Source organism: Neofelis nebulosa, chromosome 11 (assembly GCF_028018385.1).
Source record: "Neofelis nebulosa isolate mNeoNeb1 chromosome 11, mNeoNeb1.pri, whole genome shotgun sequence".
NCBI lineage: Eukaryota > Metazoa > Chordata > Mammalia > Carnivora > Felidae > Neofelis > Neofelis nebulosa.
In genome coordinates this window covers 61,782,989-61,804,832 of record NC_080792.1, presented here as the reverse complement: position 1 = coordinate 61,804,832, position 21,844 = coordinate 61,782,989, and the positions used below count along the sequence as shown (strand labels likewise).

The following is a 21,844-nucleotide window of genomic DNA, read 5'->3' as shown; positions in this document are numbered from 1 at the left end:
GTGGGAGGGGGCAATGGACTAAATGGGTAAGGGGCATTAAGGAATCTGCTCCCGAAATCACTGTTGCACTAAATGCTGACTAACTTGGATATTATTTTAAAAATAAAAAAAAAGAAGAAAAAATTTCTTTTTGTAACTCTGTGTGGTGACAGATGTTAATTTATTATGGTGATCATTTTGCAATCTATCCAGATATTGAATCATTATGTTGTACGCCTGAAACTAATATGCTATAGGTAAATTATGCCTCAATAAAAAATACTAAAACAAAATAACCTCCAAGAAAACAGGTTTGTCATCTAAACGTGCACTCGTGGTCTATAGCATCATGCCCCATAGCACCCACCTGCTGGGGCACAAGAGGAAATCATTTACACGTGGTGCCGAGGACCCCCCTTACTTATTACCATTCTGATCTTAATCCGACATTCATTTATTTATTGAAAACATCCTGCAGGCACCATGAAGGACACGAGAGACTGAGTAGGAGACATGAAGGCTGAGGTCCCTTGTCCTAGGAGTTTATTGGTGTCAAACATTAAGCAAACACGTGAATGAAAACATACTTGAGAAATGCAGTAAGTTCTATGAAGAAAAGAGACAGTTAATCCCCGGAAAGAATAAAATGGGCAAGCAAGTAAAGCCTCTGAAGAGGAAGTGATAATTGAGCTCATATGTGAAGAATAAGATGGAGTTCATGCAGGAAAATTAAAAAAAAAAAAAAAAAGACGCATTTTCCAGTGGCGGGAATACCAAGTGTAAAGAGGTTTAAAAAAAAGGGACAGAGGGGTGGAGAGAAAGTCATCTATAAAGTACACCTGAAATTAAGTTACTGGTGGTATTTCACAAAACAAAACAAAGCAAAACAAAACAGGGGTGGGGGGTGGAAAACAGCATAGTTGGGTCATTAAGAGCCTTAAAACAAGCCCGCTTTAGGCAGGAAAGTTTGTTTTTTTCTAACCTCTCAGGAAAAAAAATGTTCCATTTCTCTGTGTTAGATGATGCAATACATCACATTCTGAATGTCATTCCCAGGATTTTAGAAAAACCAGCTTACATATCTTCTTTGCTGCCAAATATTAAATTGTACAAAGACCAAATAACAAATCAAAACTATGATACTAGAGGTCTCCCCGCGCCCCCTCCCCAAAGGTTCTGACATCTCTCAATGATTATCTACTAAATGGTCCACCCGCACCAATGTGTTTAAACTCTCGGAACTGTAAGTGATGATTTGTGATTTCTCCCACGAGAGGAAGCAGCCTTTCCTCAGTAGGCTCCCAAGGAAACAATTTGCCTTCAAAATGCGTAAGTGTTTTCAGCTTGCAATATTGATTGGTATCATAAAACTCACTGTCTAAGACAGAATCCAGGAACATTTTTCTTTCCTTACAGTGATGTAGCAAATATCTGTTTCTGTTCATTCCATCACTATAAGGAAATAAAAATATGAAGAAATCAAGGTCTCTTACCAAAGATTTGTGGTGAAATTAAGGTCACAAATAATTTTAGAAAATACTAAATGAATTTATCTTAAAAAGTAACTTGTATGGTGACAGATGGTAACTAGACTTAGTGTAGTGATCATTTCATAATGCATATAAATTTTTTTTTTACATTTATTTATTGTTGAAAGACAGAGACAGAGCACAAGTGGGGAAGGGACAGAGAGAGAATGAGGCACAGAATCCGAAGCAGGCTCCAGGATCTGAGCTGTCAGCAGAGCCCAATGTGGGGCTTGAACCCACCAACTGTGAGATAATGACCTTAGCCTAAGTTGCATGTTTAACTGACTGAGCCACCCAGGCACCCTTCCTAATGCATATAAATGTCGACTCACTCTGCTGTACAGCTGCAAGTAGTGTAATATGTTGTATGTTAACTATACTTCAGGCTTTTCAAAAAAAGCAATCCTGCGGTTTGGGAGAACAAATGCCAGTTAGAAACAATTCTAAACTCTCAGTTGAATTGTCCAGTTCATAATTGTTCCGCCTCTTTCCACTGGGCTCTTAAGACTGGGATGTTGGAGGGAGCCCTGGTGGCTGAGTGGTTAAGTGCCCGACTTCGGCTCAGGTCATGATCTCATAGTTCGTGGGTTTGAGCCCCGTGTCAGCCTCTGTGCTGTCTCCCTCTCTCCCTGTCCCTACCTTGTTCACGCTCTGACTCTTTCTCTCTCTCAAAAATAAATAAACGTTAAAAAAAAAAAAAAAGACTGTGATGTTGGAATCACTGGTAGCATATCTGAAATAGTGGCTGGAACAGGCAGAATGGAGCCCTGGAAGTGACGGAGTGTGGATGACAATGCCGTCAGGACACGTGGACTTCCTGGTTCCACGCTACTCCTCTCCCTGTAACTTACATGTTTGAGTTGGAATTCTGTCACTTACGATAGAAAGGGTCTGGATTAAAACAAGCAATGTGCAATTTCTTCACACAGTTGGCCCAATGAATGGCTTCTTATCAGGCTTTCTGCCTTTGAGTTTCAGGTTTGTAACTTCAATTAGGGGTCCTGATGTAGAGTGAAGACAGAGGGGAACAGAGCATAAAAGGAGTAAAGCAGTAGAGGGTCCGATGACAAAGTAGTTTATGGTGCCACGATGGCTGGCATCATGTAGGAGCTCCAAAAGTGTCCAAATAGGCAGTTAGTTTGAACACAAAACTCCTCTTTCAATCCTGAGTACACGACAGAGAGATTAGCTACACCACTCTCGCCCCCTCCCACATACCAAAGTCCCACTTCAGAGTCTGGTGTTTAATCTTTGGGATCATTAGAACTCATTCCAGCCAGAGGTGGAGATCTTTTTTCTGCATTAAACACATTAAATTCAGGTATGATGCAGCAAGCCGTAATTTATGATCTCATTATACAGTTAGAATCGTCTTTGTTGAATTTTAATGTATCCTTTAAAAAATCCTTTTTAAAATAGCAAACATTTACTACCTTTTTACCAAGTACATGCAGGCACCACTTTTAAGGACTTCATTTAAAAAAAGCAAAATTTACCTACAGTGAAATACACAGATCTTAAGTGTATAGTGTGATAACTTTTGACACATATTTACACCTGTAGAATTACCACTTTGATCAACATATAGAATATTTCCATGACCCCAGAAAGGTGCCTCATGACTGTTTCCAGAAATCTGCCCCCCAAAACTACTATTGTGATTTCTATCATCATAGATTAGTTTTACTTGTTGTTGAATTAAATATAAATAGAATCCTAAGTAGACACTCTTTTATTTCAGCACACCTTTTTATATATGTGCATAATATTTTATTTTTATTTATTTTTAACATTTATTCACTTTTGAGAGACAGAGAGAGACAGAGCAGGAGTGAGGGGGAGGTTGGGCAGAGAGAGAGAGGGAGACAGAATCCAAAGCAATCTCCAGGCTCTGAGCTGTCACCACAGAGCCCAACATGGGGCTTGAACTCATGAACTATGAGATCATGACCTGAACTGACATTGGATGCTTAACCGACTGAGCCACCCAGGCGCCCCTATTTTATTTTATTTTGTTTTAAATGTTTATTTATTATCTTTGAGAGAGAGAGAGAGAGAGAGAGAGAGAGAGAAAGAGTGCGAAGAAGCAGGGGAGGGGCAGAGAGAGAGGGAGACAGAGGATCTGAAGTGGGCTCCACGCTAACAGCAGAGAGCCCAATGTGGGACATGAACCCACAAACCACGAGATCATGACCCGAACCGAAGTTGGACACTCAACCGATTGAGCCACCCAGGCACCCTATTAATTTGTTTTAAGTTTATTTATTTTGGGGGAGGGTAGAGAGAGAGGAAGAGAGAATCCCAAGCACAGAACCCAGTGTGGGGCTGTGTACATATTTAAAAAAAATTTTTAAGTTTATTTATTTATTTTGAGAGAGAGAGAGAGTGTGAGCAGGGTAGAGGCAGAAAGAGAGAGGGGAGAGAAAGTATCCCAAACAGGCTCCTTGATGTCAGCTCACCTTGATGGTGGCTCAAATTCACCAACCATGAGATCATGACCTGAGCTGAAGTCAAGAGTGGGGCATGCTCAACAGATTGAGCCACCCAGGTGCCCCTCTGTACATATATTTAAATTTTTTTAAATTTAATTAATTAATTAATTTTTAATTTACATCTAAATTAGTTAGCATATAGTGCAACAATGATTTCAGAAGTAGATTCCTTAGTGCCCCTTACCCATTTAGCCCATCCCCCCCTCCCACAACCCCTCCAGCAACCCTCTGTTTGTTCTCCATATTTATGAGTCTCTTATGTTTTGTCCCCCTCCCTGGTTTTATATTATTTTTGTTTCCCTTCCCTTATGTTCATCTGTTTTGTCTCTTAAAGTCCTCATATGAGTGAAGTCATATGATTTGTGTCTTTCTCTGACTAATTTCACTTAGCATAATACCCTCCAGTTCCATCCACATAGTTGCAAATGGCAGATTTCATTCTTTTTGATTGCCGAGTAATACTCCGTTGTATATATATCCCACATCTTCTTTATCCATTCATCCATCGATGGACATTGGGCTCTTTCCATACTTTGGCCATTGTTGCTAGTGCTGCTATAAACATGGGGTGCATGTGCTCCTTTGAAACAGCACACCTGTATCCCGTGGATAAATGCCTAGCACTGCAATTGCTGGGTCATAGGGTAGTCCTATTTTTAGTTTTTGGAGGACCCTCCATACTGTTTTCCAGAGTGGCTGCACCAGCTTGCATTCCCACCCTCTGTACATATTTTAAAAATTCATCAATGTTGTTTGTTTTCCATTAGTAATTTTTATTGTTGAATATTTCATTGCATGAAGATACATAATTTAATTATTCATTCTCCTGTTGATAAAATTTGGGTTGTTTCCTGTTTTTGGCTATCTCGAATAAAGTTGATATAAACATTCTGTATAGATCTTTTTTTAATTTTCAATTTTTATGTTTTTAAAGACTGTTTTTCATTTTATTTATTTTTAGAGAGAAAGAGAGAGAGCACAAGCAGGAGAGAGAGCAGAGGGAGAGAGAGAGAGAATCTCAAGCAGGCTCCATGCTCAGTGCAGAGCCTGATGTGGGGCTCGATGCCACGAGGCTGGGATCACGACCTGAGCTGAGATCAAGAGTCCACACTTCACCAACTGAGCCACCCAGGCACCCCACGTACAAATCTTTGTGCAAACACATGTTTTCATTTTTCTTGGGTAAATTCCTAGGAGTGGTATCACTGAGTCTTAGGATAGGTATATGTTTAACTTCGCAAAAAAACCCCAACAACAACAACAACAACAACAACAACTATAACAACAACAATAAAGAAATCCAATAATTCTTTGAAGTAATTGTACAACTTTACTTGTACCACCAACAAAGAGTGAGACTTTAGGCTCTAGATAAGGGCTCAGCAAACTTCAGTTTGCCATCTGTTTGTATATAATCCATGAGCTAAGAAAAGTTTAAATGGCTGAGGAAAAAAAAATCGGAATAATAATACTTCACAACACTTTACAATTCTATGAAATTCAAATTTAAGTATTTATAAATAAAGTTTTATTGGCACACGACAACACTCATGTGTTTCTGTGTGGTCTGTGGCTCCTTTCTTGGTACAACGCGGCACTGTGTAGCTGCCACAGAGATCCTATGGCTTGCAAAACATATTTACCATCTGCCCCTTAGAGAGAGTTTGCTGACCCCTATTCTGCATGCTGATAAACATCTGGTATTGCTGGATTTTAAGCCATTCTTGGGGGTGTGGACTGCTATCTCCATGATTTTAATTTGCATTTCCTTGATGACCAATGATGTTGGCAGTTTACTGATTCTTCATGCATCATTTTTTGTGAAATGTCTGCTTCAGATCTTTTGCCTGTTTTAATTGGGCACCTTTTTATGTCAGTCTGTAGGATTCCTTTTTATGTGCTGGAAACAAGGGCTTTGCACCTGTGAGATCATGACCTGAGCTGAAACCAAGAGTTAGATGCTTAACCAACTGAGCCACCCAGGCGCCCCGAGGCTGTTTCTTCTTAATAGTGGCCCGGGTGTCTTATTTTAAATTGTTAGGATACTTTTATCCCATAATCATACAATTCAGATATAACAGCCTCACATATTTGGTTATAATGTTCTGTTTTGAGAATTTAAAGCACACACAGAGACAATAAGTTATAGCTCTGCTTTCCCTCCCCACCCCCCCCCACCAGCTATAACGATAATCCTGGCCTCCCCCTGACCCACCCCAACTATAACCATAATCCTCGAGTCCTCGCCTTCTCTCTCACTCATGTCCAATTCATCAGCAACTGTTAATCTGCTTTCAAAATCTGTCTAGAAACTGACCACTTCTCATCACTCCATTGCTACCACCCCGTTCCAGGCTTCCACTGGCTATTTGATTTATTACAATAGCCAGAGTAAAATCCAAGATCTTTTTAGTGTCTTGTATGTACCTACGTGGTTGGCCACCGGCTGGGCTTCTTCCTTGACCACGCTAGGCTCATGCAAACCTCAGGGCCTTTGTACTCGCCTCTCCATATCCTGAGATGCTCTTCTCCATAAAGTTACCTGGTCCTATCTTTTATCTCCTTCAGGGCTTGGTGCAAATATCCATCTTCTCAGTGAAAGCTTCCTGAACAAGGTATTTAAAATTGCAACCCCGTGCTCATTCAGCAATCCCTGTGCTCATCAGATGTCATTTAGGTGGCGGCAATGATGAGGCACAGCAGAGGTGCCTAGTGGGCAGGTCCCCGGAAAGAGAAGTGGTTATAGAAAGGGTGGGAAGAGCTAAAATCCTAGTGTCACTTATTTTTACAATTCTGTTTAGTTGCTGGCACTGGGGGTGGCCTTAGAAAATCCTGATTCTGGGATGTTCCTTTATTTGGATAAAACTTGGGCTTTGTCCCCTGTAAGGTGCAGACATTCCTGGGGAAGGGAACACGTAAGACCTTGCCCTTAAGCCATGGTATGAATTAAGGGACGACAGGAACAGGGGGCAGGAAAGTGCCTTCGGCGTACTCTGTGTCTTGAATTTTTACAATGATCCTTCTGGAAAGTACTCTCATCTTGATGTCATACTGAAGGAAAGGAAGCTCAGAGGTGCTGAGTACCTCCCAGGGCCTACACGGCAGGGGCTCTCTGTTAGTTCACACAGCTGCTTTCTTTATGGATATGTGCATGCAGAAGACAGAAAATATAGACAATGGTTCTGCCATATGTAAAGATCCAACTCCGACCCACAGCACCCAGCCCAGGAGGCCAACCCACTCTCTGCACTAACCAGCCCAGGAAGTGAAACCCTTATCTCAAGCAACTTGTTCCAGAAGGCAGACAATAACCCTGTAACAATTGGTCCCAAGTGGCCAGGATTTGATTAATAACTGACAGCTTCCTTAATTTTTGTCCCCAACCTCCAACTTAGGACCACCTGGAGAATGGCAAATAGGTACTCCTAACCAATCAGATGGGATGCCCTTTTTCTAGTTAGCCCACCTGCAGCCTCCCCTCACCAGCAGCCTCTGCTGGGAATTCCACCTGAGGCCTTTCCTTTTTTCCACTGAAAAGCTTTCTGGCTCCTCTGCCTCTGTCTCTGAGCCTGCCAGGTGCAGCGACGGTGGCTGACTCTCCCGCTGTCACAGGCTCTGAACGAACAGCCTCTGCTTGTGCTCATTTGGGTGGTCACCATGAAGTTCCACAGTGGGTTCACAGAAGCAGCTGAGTTCTGGGTACACAGTGCTTGTGGATGGTTTGGGGTGATAAAATTGTTGTTGGTTAGCGTGAAGGACTGCAGTATAGCAGCGTCTCGCAAGAAGCGGTGTTCAGTCTGGGTTCCACGGTGTCCATGGCTGGGAACTTCAGAGAGGATGCTCCCAGCAACCTGGGATGGGGGTCCTTCCCTCCCCGCTTCTGTCACCCCTGCCTGGGGGGTGGGTTGCAGGGGGAGATGCAGGAAACAGACTATTCAGTGAAGACACAGGGAATGGAGTCTCTAAAAGGCGGCTAGTTAATACCAGCCGTGGAAAAGTCTGTTGACCCTGTAGCTGTGCTCCTTTGGAGCCCTGACCGGGTGCGGCTGAGTCCTCCCCTCCTTTTGGAGGGGAAACTGAGTAACAGAGCCCACGCTGGCTGGGGAGGGCCAAGGGGTAAATGTGGACCAGGGAGGGAGACCAGGCATTTCCAATTGGACTGGAAACTCTACAGAAAAAATTACAAATGATCTCGTACCATCCCTTGGCCTCCAATTGAATTACAATTCTCTAGTAATAAAATGTTATCCTTGGTAATGGACTTAATCTTCATTTAATAACGCGACAGGAATGACTAAAATGCCCCACTTAAGAGCAAGGTGCTGTACGGAGAAAATGAAAGCAAATACTGATAATCAAGAAAGGGGAAGAGAGGCAAAAATGGAGGAGTGGAGCCCAAAGACCCTAGCGTGGGCCACTTGGTGGGTTCTGGGGGCCGGGGAGGGAGCTAGTGAGCGGATCAGGCAGCTGGAGCTGTCCCTCTGCACCTGTGTATTAACAGGAGCAGGTGCATATTCATGTGGGGGAACATGTCCTCACAGTTCATTGGTCATTGGTTGTCCCTAGCCCTGTCCTCACTGCTCCCACCCTCTGCCCTGAGAGCCTGGGCCCTTAGTACTTCCTGGGCCCCTACCGAGGGGCTATGCCAAGAGTTTTGGCAGAACTCCAAGCTGTCTTCCCCTGTGGTGTCTAACTGGTTCTCCTCAAAACACTGAATTTCTTTGCACAGCGAAAACCTACAATAGTCAAAAAAAAAAAAAAAAAAAAAAAAAGAGTAACTCCCAATACACTGCGTGATCCAGGCTGTGACCCACCGTGTGACCCACAGTGATCCATGGTGTTCAGGTTCTTTTGAAGAATGGCTTGCTGCTTTTTTTTTTTTTTTCCATTTTGGTTTGAATAACAGGATTTTGAAACCCATCATCTATATTCCTGAGTGAACATTCAGCTATGCTTGATTTAAATCAGGGACTATTTACACATAGGATAACCTATAGGAATTTACGTCAAGGGAGAGCTGAGGCAGAAATAAAAGGCCTTCCTTGGGATGGGGCAGTATCGGGGGAAGCACGCCTCCCTGTGTCCACTTTGGTGACTCACTGACACCAGATCCCTCCTCTCCCTCCATCCACAGGGCCACACAACTCCTGCGTCTGCGCCCGTGCGAGACCATTGACCCTGTCCCCCTGCACCCTGTTATGAGCTCATTATTGTTTCTAAGCCCAAATGGGAGCGGTTTCTTCTAAGAAAATACCATTAGACCAGAAGAGGAAAGTGGATCTGAATATTAAAGAAACATTCTCCATTAGGCACAGCAAAGTATATCAGACCAACTTCCTCTCTGGCTGCTTTTTATTTCTATGCAGCATATATAAATAGTTGATGTTCAGCATGCTGTTCCATTAAAAAATAATTCTACAATGAAGTACCAGTTAAAATAATTTCAGAGATAAAGAATTATGTAATTGTCCATTACTGGCCCAGGAAGGAAAGAAATGTATTAAATGGCTGTCTTCCTCTCATGGCATCTGATTGGTTTTCTTTAGCACATTGGGTTTCTTAGTACAACGAAAACCTGTAATAACCAAAAAGAGAGGGTTACTCCCTCATGTCCCAAGAATGTCACATATGTCAATTACAATGTATCTGAACTGGACTTTGAACTTTGCAGTGGACCCAGAGTTTTAATGCACCTCTGGAAAACGTGTGATTTTTTTTACTTTTTGTTTGTTCTAAGTGGAACCTTAATATACTCTATTCCAACAAACCCCTCAAAATAGAAAGCAAATCCCTTAACTTTATAAACGGAAATATTCAACAAGGGTATTTTCATTTTTCAGTGAGAAAGCTCTTTGGAGGTCGGACTTGGGTGACATCTGCCCAGAAGCTCCTTTGTACGGCCTCGTCCCTCTGTCCTCAGTGCATCATGGGTACTGGGTTATGCTTTGTCATTCGGGTGCTTTATACCCTTGTCTCCTGCATAAAGCCATGAGTTTCTGAGGATGACCTCGTATGCCAGCCCTTGGAAGACTTGGCAGGTCGCAGGTACCATTGACTGTGATCGAAATAATGAAGGAGTAGCCCATCATATAGCACTGACCTCCTTCTGAGCACACAAGTGACTCAAACAAATAAGGTCAAAGAGCTGATTGATTTGGAACCTACACTCCTCTGGGATATGCTGGCTTTGGCCTTGTTCTAGGTTTCCTTCTCAGGGAGCTGTGGCCTTATGGTTTGTCTACGTGGTCTCTAAGGCCGACCAACCCTTGGGGGCTCAGGTAGGGTGAGGCCCAAGCACTCCCAGGGATTAGCACCCACCTTCTTATTCTGTCCTGCTTCATGCTGTGGGCCCTAATCCACTTTCCGAGTCTTGCTCTGCTCATTCAGAATGGCGACTTTTGTGTCTACATAGATCTTGGTAGCTGGCCTACCTCTGATTGTCTTTCCCCTGAGAAAGAAATACAATCTGGGTCTCAGTGCATGTGTGCCTCATGATTCTGACTCGACCTGATGCCTCTTACTGAGAAGCTACTTGTGGGGAAAGAAGAATCAGAAATTTAGGTCTTGGCCTCCCAGCTGGAGCATGCATGGAGATGCCAAATTATACTCTCTAGATGTTTCTAGAAGCTCCTGCAAAACACAACTGCTTCTCTGCAATGAAGTTAAAGGTTTCACATTATGGCTTGGCATTTATTTTTACAGTTATTTTCTTTCAAACTATAAAACAACAGTTAATTAGAATTATACCATCAAAAACTCCTTACCCACTACTGTGCAGGGGCGGGGGGAAGAATTGCCAGTGTCTGGATCCTGGGTAAGCTATTCCCCTCACCTGCGCACGTTTTAAAACCACTTTCATCAAAACTTAAAAACTGTTGTCCTTGGGGCATCTGGGTGGCTCAGTCAGTTAAGCTCTCAACTTTGACTCAGGTCACGATCTCCTGGTTCATCAGTTCGAGCCCTGTATCGGGCTCTGTGCTGACAGCTCAGAGCCTGGAGCCTGTTTCGGATTCTGTGTCTCCCTCTCTCTCTCTGGCCCTCCCCCGCTCGTGCTCTCTCTCTCTCTCTCTCTCTCAAAAATAAATAAGCATTAAAAACATTAAAAAAGAAGGGTGTCCTTATGACAGTAGTAAATAAACAGTGTCCACTGCTTAAATGTGGACTGTTTTTGAGGGTCAAATAACAGCCCTGAACTTCACAATGAATATGTTTCTTCATAAAAAAAAAAAAAAAAGATAAACTTTTGTTTTCTTCATGCCTCTTTACAGTCAGTCTCCCACGATGGTGTAATTCAAGATGCAGCTTCTAGTATTGATTTATGAAGCACTTTGATGGTTGGGGGTAAAAGGAGCCATCTCCCTCTCACTTCACACTGCATTTATACTGCCTTTCAAACTTTCTTCATGTTCTCAAACCATCCGTCCTATTTGGTAAGCACCCCAGGTCTCCGCTACCTCCTGAGCACCTCTGGGTTCTTTCTGTGGCTCTACGATGAATAGGGAAACCGGAAACCGGGCTGCCAGGTGTAAACTCCCAGCGGGTTTCAGGATGCTTCTGCTGGTGGTCTACTTTCAGGATCTGTAACAGCATTATACACATTTATGTGCAAACGCCAAAATTCCTCCAAGCAATTAAGTTCCTGCCTTCCTTGTGCTCCCCTGCTAAGAATGCATCCTAAGGAAGGGGGAAGCCTATCACACTGTTAGATTTCTGGGTGACCCCTACTACTGGTGTTATTCACCCATGCTGTTGCCATTCAGTACATAGCACGCACACGCTTACATTGCTATTTCTTTTGTAGGCTCATGCCCTTTTTCTTTGACCACACTGTGAGTATCTTCTGGGCGGAGACTGTATCCTCTGCCCCTTGGAATCTCCGTAATATTACCCAGAGGAGCAACTGCCACACAGTAGGCTCTCAAAGAAATGTGTGTGGTAAGTGAGCAGTAGAAGTGATTCAATGGATAAAGCACCCTTTTTCCCTCGTGGCTCAGGGTATCGATACAATTGCTCCTTGTTTTCCTCTCACGCCGAATGTCCTCTGGCTGAGTTCGTCCTGGACGACTTTTAGGGCGTATCTGACTTCCTGGGAGAGAAAACTCACTTTTCTGCTGCAGAAAAATACACCGAGTGAGCCCTAATACAAGGTATAGGGATGCGGGCCTCCCCTAGGTCTGACTCTTCTGTTAGGATTAAAGAGAAGGTGACCCAGTGGGCTGCTTTCACACGTCCTTACCCACCATCCGGCTGCAGCTGTGCTGGGCGCGGCCCACACTTACCCTGGGACAGCTTTGCATCTTCACTGCCCTCACAGCAGCAAGTGAAGGCTTGATGGGAGGCGCCCCCAACATCCTGTCTTCAGTGACACTGGGTATGACCCCTTTTGACAGCAGCAGCATAATGATGCTGTGACTGCTCTTGACTAGGACACAGAGATTGGGCAGCCCTACAGAGCAGATGCGAGGCCGCCTGGAGGTCTAGGGCACATTCTAAAAGCCTTCTTGGTTGCCAATAATTTACCCCCTAGTACTGCAGGAGGAAATGTATTCAAGTGGTGCTTTTTTATTCATAAGCCATAGCTTTTGGTAATGAGACACGATCTCTCCTGCTTTGGTCAACTTTTTGGGCTTTTTAAGAGGAGGGCCTGATGCTTGTGGTCCTGGGCTCTTCCTCTTGGGATCCTAATTCAGGGATAAGAATTTTTCTCCTTTTCTATTAAGGGAATTTTAAAAAAAGATCTAATTTTAGAGTAGTTTTAGATTCACAGCAAAATTGGAGAGTATAGAGACTTCCCATATCCCCCTGCCCGCCTTCCCCGCAGCCTTCCCCTACCACTGACATTCCTAGATCAACAGGGTGGTTTGTTTGTTACCGCTGATGACCCAACACTGATGCATCTTGATCCACTGAAGTCCACAGTTTATATTAGGGCTTATCCTTGGTGTTGTATATCCTTGGTGTTGTATCCATTGGACAAATGGATAATGACCTGTATCCATCATTACAGCATCATACAGAGTAGTTTAGCTGCTTTAAAATTCCTCTGTGCTCTGTCTATTCATCCCTAGTAAGGAAATTTTAAAACACTAGGCAGTTTTCAATGTCCCTAAATAGAATTAGAATCACTGCTTCAGCTGACAGTCTGATTCTCTTCTCTTTTTTTCAGTTTAAAGAGTTTGTTTTGGCTTGAAACCAACCAAAAAAATAACTGAGTATTAATAAACGTAGACATGAAGTCAATTATTCTGGGTGCTGTGGGGTAAGGAACAATCATTCAGGGTTCTTTGTTTACTCCAATTGCTTTGTTGATGTCGTGGGGTTTTGACAAGCTCCTGCTTATCTTTCAAAGTCATGAGCTGATTTGAGGCCCTGGTAGTTAGGTCTTACCTCTGAAAATGCTTATACTTGGAAACTTTTCATAGACCGAATTAGCTAGAGAATTTGCTCGATCTTTTGGTTTCAACTGAACTGAGCAACCTGCTTGCCACTGAAGAATTTCACTCTAGATTGCAAATGTGTCTGACAATGTCAAGAGAACAGTTACCTGGGGTAGAGGTGGGGTGGGGGGGGGTGGGGGGGTGGGGGGATGGGGGGTGGGCAGGGCCCACACACCTGAATGCGAGACAGCAGACTCATGGGAGTGCTAGGCGAGCCCGGGCTCTCTCAGGAACCCTTGTGAGCACAAACACCTGATCATTCCTTTCCCCACGTCTTTCTCTTCACCTGCAGGAGGCAATCACCTGTACACATCCTGCAATTTCATTTGGATCCTTCCAAACCCTTTCCTTAAGGCCCACGTTGAAAGTTGTGGTCACTGCTGTATTGTCCTCCCCAGAATGGGCTCTGTGACAGCTGCACTGTTCCTGCGTTCTTGTCTCCAGCCTCCTGTACCACCTTTGCATAAAGTGGAAAATGCTGGGGATTCCTTTTTGGTCCTAATTATCTTTGAACTCCCAGCTGAAACTCCTTGGCTTCTCCCAGATGTCTTTGTTATCTTTATACCTTTCCTTCTGCAACACTCTTCTGATCTGGGGCCCTGTCCTGGGCCCTTCTTCTCCTACTCTGAATATTCTCCTGGGGTGGCATCCCCTCCCCCAGGGCCTGTTGCTTCCCAGACAATGCCCACCGGCTTCTCATGGGTGACTCACCTTCAACACATTCCAAGCGCAAATCATTGTTCTTTCACTCGGCCTCCCTCTTCCTCCTAAGTCCCCTATTGTGGGGGGGTGCCATTGCCATATTGCCCGAGAGAGAAATCTAAGATTTCACCAAGACTCGCCCCCCCCCCCCCCCCACTGCCGCCCCTCCTTTCCACCACCTCCTCGGTCACCAGATTTGGTGGATTCTACTTTGCCTGTATCTCGATCCCCTCTGGCCCTTCCTCTTTGTTGTTACTACACCGGCCTGCATTCACGTCTTCACCTCTCTTGACTGGACCATTGCAACCTTCTCCAGCTGGCTGTTTGCCAGTTTGGTGCAGTGAAGCCAGACTGCTGGGTTGGAATCCTGGGCTCCATTACAGAGAGGTTGTGTGAATCTGGAATGGGATTAGTGTTTTTAGACTGTGTGATCTCGTGTTACTATTTAGTTTACAATTTAGAGTATGGGTATCACAGGGAGGAGTGGTTCTGCTGAATATAGAATTCAGAGATTGTGCCAATTTATGGAGTCTTCACCAGGTGCTAAGCTCTATGCCAAGTAAGTTTACATACTTTTTTTTTTCAACTAATTTCAATTAATCCTGTCAGTAAGCATGTGGCATCAGGATTATTACTGATATGGAAACTGCAGCCCTCACCTACGGTCGCATAGCTGGTAAATGGGTACGTTGGGATTTCAAACAAAATTTCTGTCTGACTCCAATGCCATGTTCTTAAACACCATGCATCTTTTAGTGGATCATAAGTATATCCCCAAATTTTGAGAGTATTCATAAAAAGAATTACATATTCCAGTGACACAATCACAGTAGTTGACATCTAGCTTGAGTCCAGTTTCAGAGCCAGTATTAATCATCTGTATAAACATGAATGGGTTTGCAAGTCATTATGGACTGAGCGGTGTCCCCTCAAAAGTCATATGTTGAAGCTGTGTTTCTGAGCGTGACTATCTGGAGACAGGGTTTTTAGGAGTAAAGTTAAAGGCGGTCATAAGGGTGGCACCCTAATCCAATAGGGTTGGTGTCCTTATAAGAGGAAGGGAGACCAGTGCCCTCTCTTGCCATGACAGAGCATTCGGGAAGGCAGCCATCTGCAAGCCACGAAGGGAGACTTCCACAGACACCAAATTCTGCTGGATGTTGAACCTGGACTTTCCAGCCTCTGCAAACTGTGAGAAAATTAATTTCTGTGGTGTAAGCCACCTTGTCTGTGGTGTTATTGCAGCCAGAGCTGACTACGACCCAAGTCAAAGAAAGCAGCTTTGGCTGAGTGCTCTGACCTTCCGATGTTTTGACAGGTCAAAGAACAGCTTGAATTCTGGGAATGAAATCTGGCTTCATGTAAACAATGCCAGTGTCAAGCCTGTAAAACTGTAGTTAATGAATTAAACAGTAGAATGATACAGAAGTTGTGACTAAAATACCATAAGGGCATGACATCCCCTTCCAAGGCTGTAAGGAAGTGTGATGCTTCTGTGACTTTAGGAAAGTGAAGGTGTAGTCAGGTTATCTGGGACTTCTACTGACTTTCAGAGCCACGCTCCTACGGGAAGCTGGGGCAAAAGGAAGGCAGCGAGTTGACGAGGATGTGCCGCAGACAGTCACAAACCTCAAGTCTACTGCACAACTCAATGGCTATCTTGGCCACTGTATGCATTACCATGAATTAAGGTGGGGGGAAATAACCCAGGGGCGCCTGGGTGGCTCAGTCGGTTAAGCATCCGACTTCAGCTCAGGTCATGATCTCACAGTCCGTGGGTTCGAGCCCTGTGTCGGGCTCTGCGCTGACAGCTCAGAGCCTGGAGCCTGCTTCAGATTCTGTGTCTCCCTCTCTCTCTGCCCCTCCCCTGCTCACACTCTGTCTCTGTCTCAAAAATAAATAAACATGAACAAAAATTATTACAAAAAAGAAAAAAAAATCCCAGCCATTTATTTGAAAACAAACAAACAAAAAAACAAGTGATCAAAACCCTACAGTGGAGAATAATCCAGGTTTCTGTGACTATACCACGCGCCTCCTCTTGGAGCAACTGAACACTTGGACTGAGGTCATTCTGGTTTGTACTAACAGCCGGGTGCAGAGGGAAATCAGCAAATGCCCCAAAGGGATCGCTTCCCTGGTGAAAGGTGTATTCCTGGCACAGAAGTACCAATCATACAAAAACAGAACAGGAAATAGTTGAATACAGCAAAAAACATAAATCCTACCCACCACTGAGAATTGGAAAATTGAGTAACAATCTGGAAAAGGAATAGTATCAAATGAGTAGCTGGGTCGTACATGACGGCTCTGCCCCAACAGGTATGTGGTGAACAAGGTTCACATCAGAGTCAACAAAAGCTGTGGAAGAAAAGACAGTGGCATCTACTATATGATAACCCCATGAGCTCAGTGGTAGAAAAATTCACTCGGACAATGGTGAACGTAGCTTTCCTTGCTCAAGGTGTTTGGATAAATATTCTGATCCTACCTTCAGTTTTGTCAACTGTGTTTTCATCGGTGTAGACCCAGGGCCGCTACCACTGGAGACTAGAAACATCTGTGTTGCTTGGGATAGAGATCAGAGATAAGAACTGGTGGCCTGTGGACTGCATCAGGCACATAGGTTGTGTTTTATTAATTTGAGCCAATGCTTAAAAATAAGTAGGCGTCAGATGAAAATGGGCATTTTCATCTTGTTTCAGAAATTCAGAAGACCTGGCAACAGTGGGCCTGAGTTCTCACAAGGCAACAGTGGGATGAAACTAGGACACAACTGTCCCTTGTAGTCAGAACGTGGCCTGTCTCTGAAACCTCCTTCTGAATTGTGCCCCTCCCCCTACCTCTCATTCGTAAGTTGAAGCCCTAACCCCCAAAGAGCCTATATTTGGAGACAGGGCATTTAAGGAGGTTCTTAAGGTTAAATGAGGTCATAGCGTGGGTCTCTAAGGACACAGCAAGAAGGTGGCCATCTGCGAGCCAGGAAGAGAGGTCTAAAGGAAACAAAATCTGCTGGACCTCAGACTTGGACTTCCAGCCTCCAGAACCGTGAGAAAATAAATGGCTGTTGTTTGGTACTTGTTATGGCAGTTCAAGCCTACTCACATACAGCTCATGCTCTGGAGAACAAGAGTTCTCTGAGAACTCCTCCCCATGGTCCACCCTACACACCTGACATATGCCCACTTCTCCGAGACCATTCCCTCCCCTTTCCTGCTCCACTGCTCTAGCTCTGACTCCAGGATCCCTTCTGGATCTGTGGCCTGCTAACTGGAACCTCCATCTTATCGCCACACCGTTGCTGCACCCTCTTAAAATCCAGCCACCCCATGCCTGAAAGAATGCTCCATCTAAAGGTTACAATGGAATTACATCCCTCTTATTGTTAAGCCCTCACGGGTCACACTGGCTCCCAGACTCTAGTGCTCTTAGCACAATGTGGGGTGCTAAGTCCTGTGCAAGAAACAAAGCCCAGGTCATTGGCATGGACCCAGGGGGGCATCAGCATGCATCAAAGCACCCATGAAGTCCTGTGGACTGTAACAAAGTGCCAAACAAGAGATGCAAATAGAATTCAATATGGACACGAGTGAGTTAAACATTTATTCCCATGGAGGACTGTGGGCATGTCTCCTGGAGGAGATATCAACATGGAAGATGGGACAGCCTTGGACCAGGGAGCATGGAGTAAGGAAGGGCCCTGAAGTGCATGTGTCCTTCCTGAGCCTGTGAGTTCTCTGATGCACATTCCGGAATAAGTAAATGGGGTCTGCAAGCAAGATAAATGCTACTCAACACAATAGCAGCAAAACAAACATTTGAGGACATGAGTGGTCAGTAAATCATGCTTTTGATTCAAAGTTTTCCAGCTAAATCCATTCTAAATCCTAACAAAATCAAGAACCTTTCTCAGTTTAACTCAAATCTATACAAAATCTGATAAACCATGTCAACCTGATGCAACAGTATATGTTTTAATGTTGACATCTTTGGGTGACAGATACAATGTATTTTTCCCCCAAAGGGTGAGTAGTTTGGTTCAACACTATTTTCAATATGAGGTTGATATACAAGTTACATTAGGCTATGAGACAATATCTTTAAAGAGGATAGGCATTCAATATGTGTTACTAGAAGTTAGTTCTTTGGCGCACATCAACCCCTTCATTAGATAGATCTCCCAGTTTCTCTTCAAAGAATCATAAGCTTATTCATTTTTTTTTTTAATTTTTTTTTTTCAACGTTTTTTATTTATTTTTGGGACAGAGAGAGACAGAGCATGAACGGGGGAGGGGCAGAGAGAGAGGGAGACACAGGATCGGAAACAGGCTCCAGGCTCCGAGCCATCAGCCCAGAGCCTGACGCGGGGCTCGAACTCACGGACCGCGAGATCGTGACCCGAAAGTCGGACGCGTAACCGACTGCGCCACCCAGGCGCCCCAGCTTATTCATTTTTATATATATCAGACAAGCTCTGCTTCACCTATCCTTTTATTTTTTAAAAAATTTGTTCAACTGCACAATCACATTAAAACATTACATTGCCACAACCCTAGACCTTATTTTATTCTTCTCTTATTTCTTGAGACCACAATCCTCTCCTTTTTGAGTTATCTTAATCTGATGCATTTACAAATTTTGGCTTGAGCAATTTCAAATCAATTTCCTTCCAGACAAATAAGTGGGTGGGAGCATGCTTTAAGCACTTGCATTTCTGAAAATCTATTTTACCCTCATACACAAACAACAGTTTAATGAGATATGAAATTCTAAGATTACAATTCCATATTTTCGGAACTCTGGAAACGCTGCTCTGTCGTAGTGTAGAAGTTAGCACTGTTGATGAGAACTCTGCTTCTGATGTGGTCCTTTTCCCTGTTCAGGTAAACTGCTTGCTTGTTTAGTTTTTTCTTCTCTGTTTCTCTCTCACCAACCACCCCCTCCCCCCCATTTCATTTTATTTTAGAATTCAGATATCTCACCAGGATACAGCAGCTAGGGCTGTGTTGTTTTAACTAGTCATTCTTGCAGTAAGTGAGCTCTTTCAAATTGAAGACTTAATTGGTTCTCTAAATGTTAAAAAGGCCACCTTCATTTATAACCAGGTATCTTAAGTCATGGAATGGGTTCTTTTCCTATGCATAACAGAGCACAGAAGTAAACGGTTTTTTTTCTTTATTATCTCATAAAATTTGGGTCAAAAGCCCACATATTAATTACATTTTTTGCCTTACAACTTATTTTTTTAAGCAGTTTATTTATTTAGGGGTGCCTGGGTGGCTCAGTTGGTTAAGCACCTGACTTCAGCTCAGGTCATGATCTAGCAGTTCGTGAGTTCAAGCCCCCCATGGGGCTCTGTGCTGACTGCTCAGAGCCTGGAGCCTGCTTCGGATTCTGTCTCCCTCTCTCTTTGCCCCTCCCTTGCTTGTACTCTGTCTCTCTCTCTCAGAAACTAAATAAACATACATTATTTTAAAAATTTTATTTATTTATTTTGAGAGAGAGAGGTAGAGAGAACACGAGCAGGGGAGGGGCAGAGGAAAGAGAGAGAGAGAGAGAGAGAGAGAAGGAGGGAGGGAGAGAGAATCCCAAGCAAGCTCTGCTCTAACGCGGGGTTGAACTCACAAAGGGTGAGATCATGACTTGAGCTGAAACCAAGATTCAAGGTTTAACCAACTGAGCCACCCAAGCGCCCCTTGCCTTAACATTTAAAAGGCGTCAAGCAGCATCAGGAATTCATGATTTTTTAAAAATTTTAAAGGATTTATTTATTTTTATTCTCCAGTAGAGTACATAGAAAATGCTTTCCGGGTGTTAACTTGGAGAAGCACTGCTATGCTTGCTACAGCTAAAGCTTTGAGAAAATCCTAGCAAACCGTGTAGTAGTTTGTTCCTTTAAAACGCTGGTGACTTGGTGCCCGCTTTCTTGCAGGCAGTTAGCACCACGCACAGCTCTCGGGGAGCCTGCCACGCTATTCTGCTTGAGAAGCAGAATAGAGAAGCAAACGTTCCGAGAGCACTAGGGCTGCAATTACTCAATGAAATAGAAGTGCCACATCTTCAGCTGTTGAAGTTACTTCTACAAGCCACACCCACCGACAACTCTGCCCTAATTCTGCGATTGGAATAAAGCTTTGCGGTCACGCTAAAAGGCCTTCCAGTCTCCTGCCATTTGTGTTCCTAAAACAAAGTGCAGCGTGACTACACCGTTGCAGGAAATGAGATGCTCGCGTTAGCCATCCCTGTGGATCACAGGCCGGGGAAGTAAATCAATTGAGGGGGGAAAATTCCCAGAGAAGCTCATTAATTAGTAATAAATGGGCAAATGGCCCAAATCACAAGGTGTGGAAGGCAGCTAAGGCCGGCAGTGTGTTCTCGGCCAAATCACGGATGTAAATACTGTCGGTGTAAAAGTCGACCTAGCGACGATTTCAGCCCGACCACCCGCCCCGCGCACGTCTGCGACCGTAGCCCACCGGGTGCGGAAGGACCAGGGCCCCGCGCCCGGCCGGGGCGGGGCGCGCGCCGACGACACCTACCCAGCAGCAGGAGCCGGTGCGTCTGCTGCAGGTCGCGCTTCTGCTCGCGGAGCATGCGGTCGATGTTCCTGCTGACCTTCCTCGCCTCCCGCTCCGCCTCGCGCTCCTCCGCGCGTAGCTGCTCCGGCCGCCGTCGCCGCTCCTTCTTCGGGGCGGCTTTGGGCCGCGTGCACGCCGGGCTCTCGCCGGCGCCCCGAGGGAGCTGGGTCTGAGCCGCGCCTCCCCCTAGCCGGGTCGGGGCCGAGGCCGGGGTCGGGGCCGAGGCCGGGGTCGGGGCCGGCACCGGGCCGGGCCGCGCGTCCTCCGCAGGCGCTTCCGAGGCGGCGTGGGGGACGTCCTCCGGGTCCCCGAAGAGCAGCGGCCGCAGACTGTAGCACAGACCCATGTGGGCGCGAGGGCGCGGGGCGCGAGGGGCTCAGGCCGGGGCCCCCGCGGAGGGGCGGGAGGGGGCTGCACCCGCACCCGGCGCGGCGCTACCGCCCGCAGGCTGCGGGCTGGGGGTGCGGCGGGCACGGGCCGAGGGCCACGGCCCCTCACTGTCCCGGAGGGCCATTTTGCATTTTCCGCCGGGTGCAGGGGGTGGCAGCCGCCCGGGCTGGAGATCACCTGATAACGCGGCGAGCCCGCCGCGCCGACGGGCCTCCACGAGCCCGGCCCCCGTTACCGTAAATACCGCCTTCCGGGCCGTCCCCCGTTACCGTAAAAGCCGCCACCGGGGCCGGCCCCCCGTTACCGTAAATACCGCCGCCAGGGCCGACCCTCGTTACCGTAAGTACTGCAGCCGTGCTGGTTCCACCGTAAATCCTACCGCCTGGTCCACTCTGATTACGGTAAATATCGCCGCCTTGGCCCGGCCCCCGAGACGGCAGGCACCGCCTCGCGCTCGGGACTTCGATACCGTAAATACGGTTGCCCGAGTCCGGCGTGCAGCTGCGGACAGTGCCGCAGTGGCGGTGGTGGTGCCGTCACCACCCAGAGCTGCCATTGCAGCACTTAAAATCTGGGATAGTGGTAAAAGAGAACGGGAAGCCGGAGAAAGGGATGGAGATGCCAGCTTTCAGATCTTGAACTGCCGGATGTATTCCCTGCAGAGATTGCCGCACCTTGCCTCGCCTTTTTCTGCTCACTTACATTTTACACGCATGCAGACATGTCTACACACTTTT

The 21,844-nt window shown here is 45.5% G+C and overlaps 1 protein-coding gene across 1 annotated transcript in view; it reads right to left on the bottom strand.

Annotated features, from left to right (window-relative positions):
* GNAL (G protein subunit alpha L) overlaps positions 1-21,525 on the bottom strand; it is a 150,809-nt gene extending 129,284 nt beyond the window's left edge. The window contains exon 1 of the mRNA XM_058692727.1: positions 20,679-21,525. Coding sequence (XP_058548710.1) covers positions 20,679-21,063 — 385 coding nt within the window. The 5' untranslated portion in view covers positions 21,064-21,525. The remainder of the gene's footprint in view (positions 1-20,678) is intronic.
* Positions 21,526-21,844: the final 319 nt, after the last annotated feature.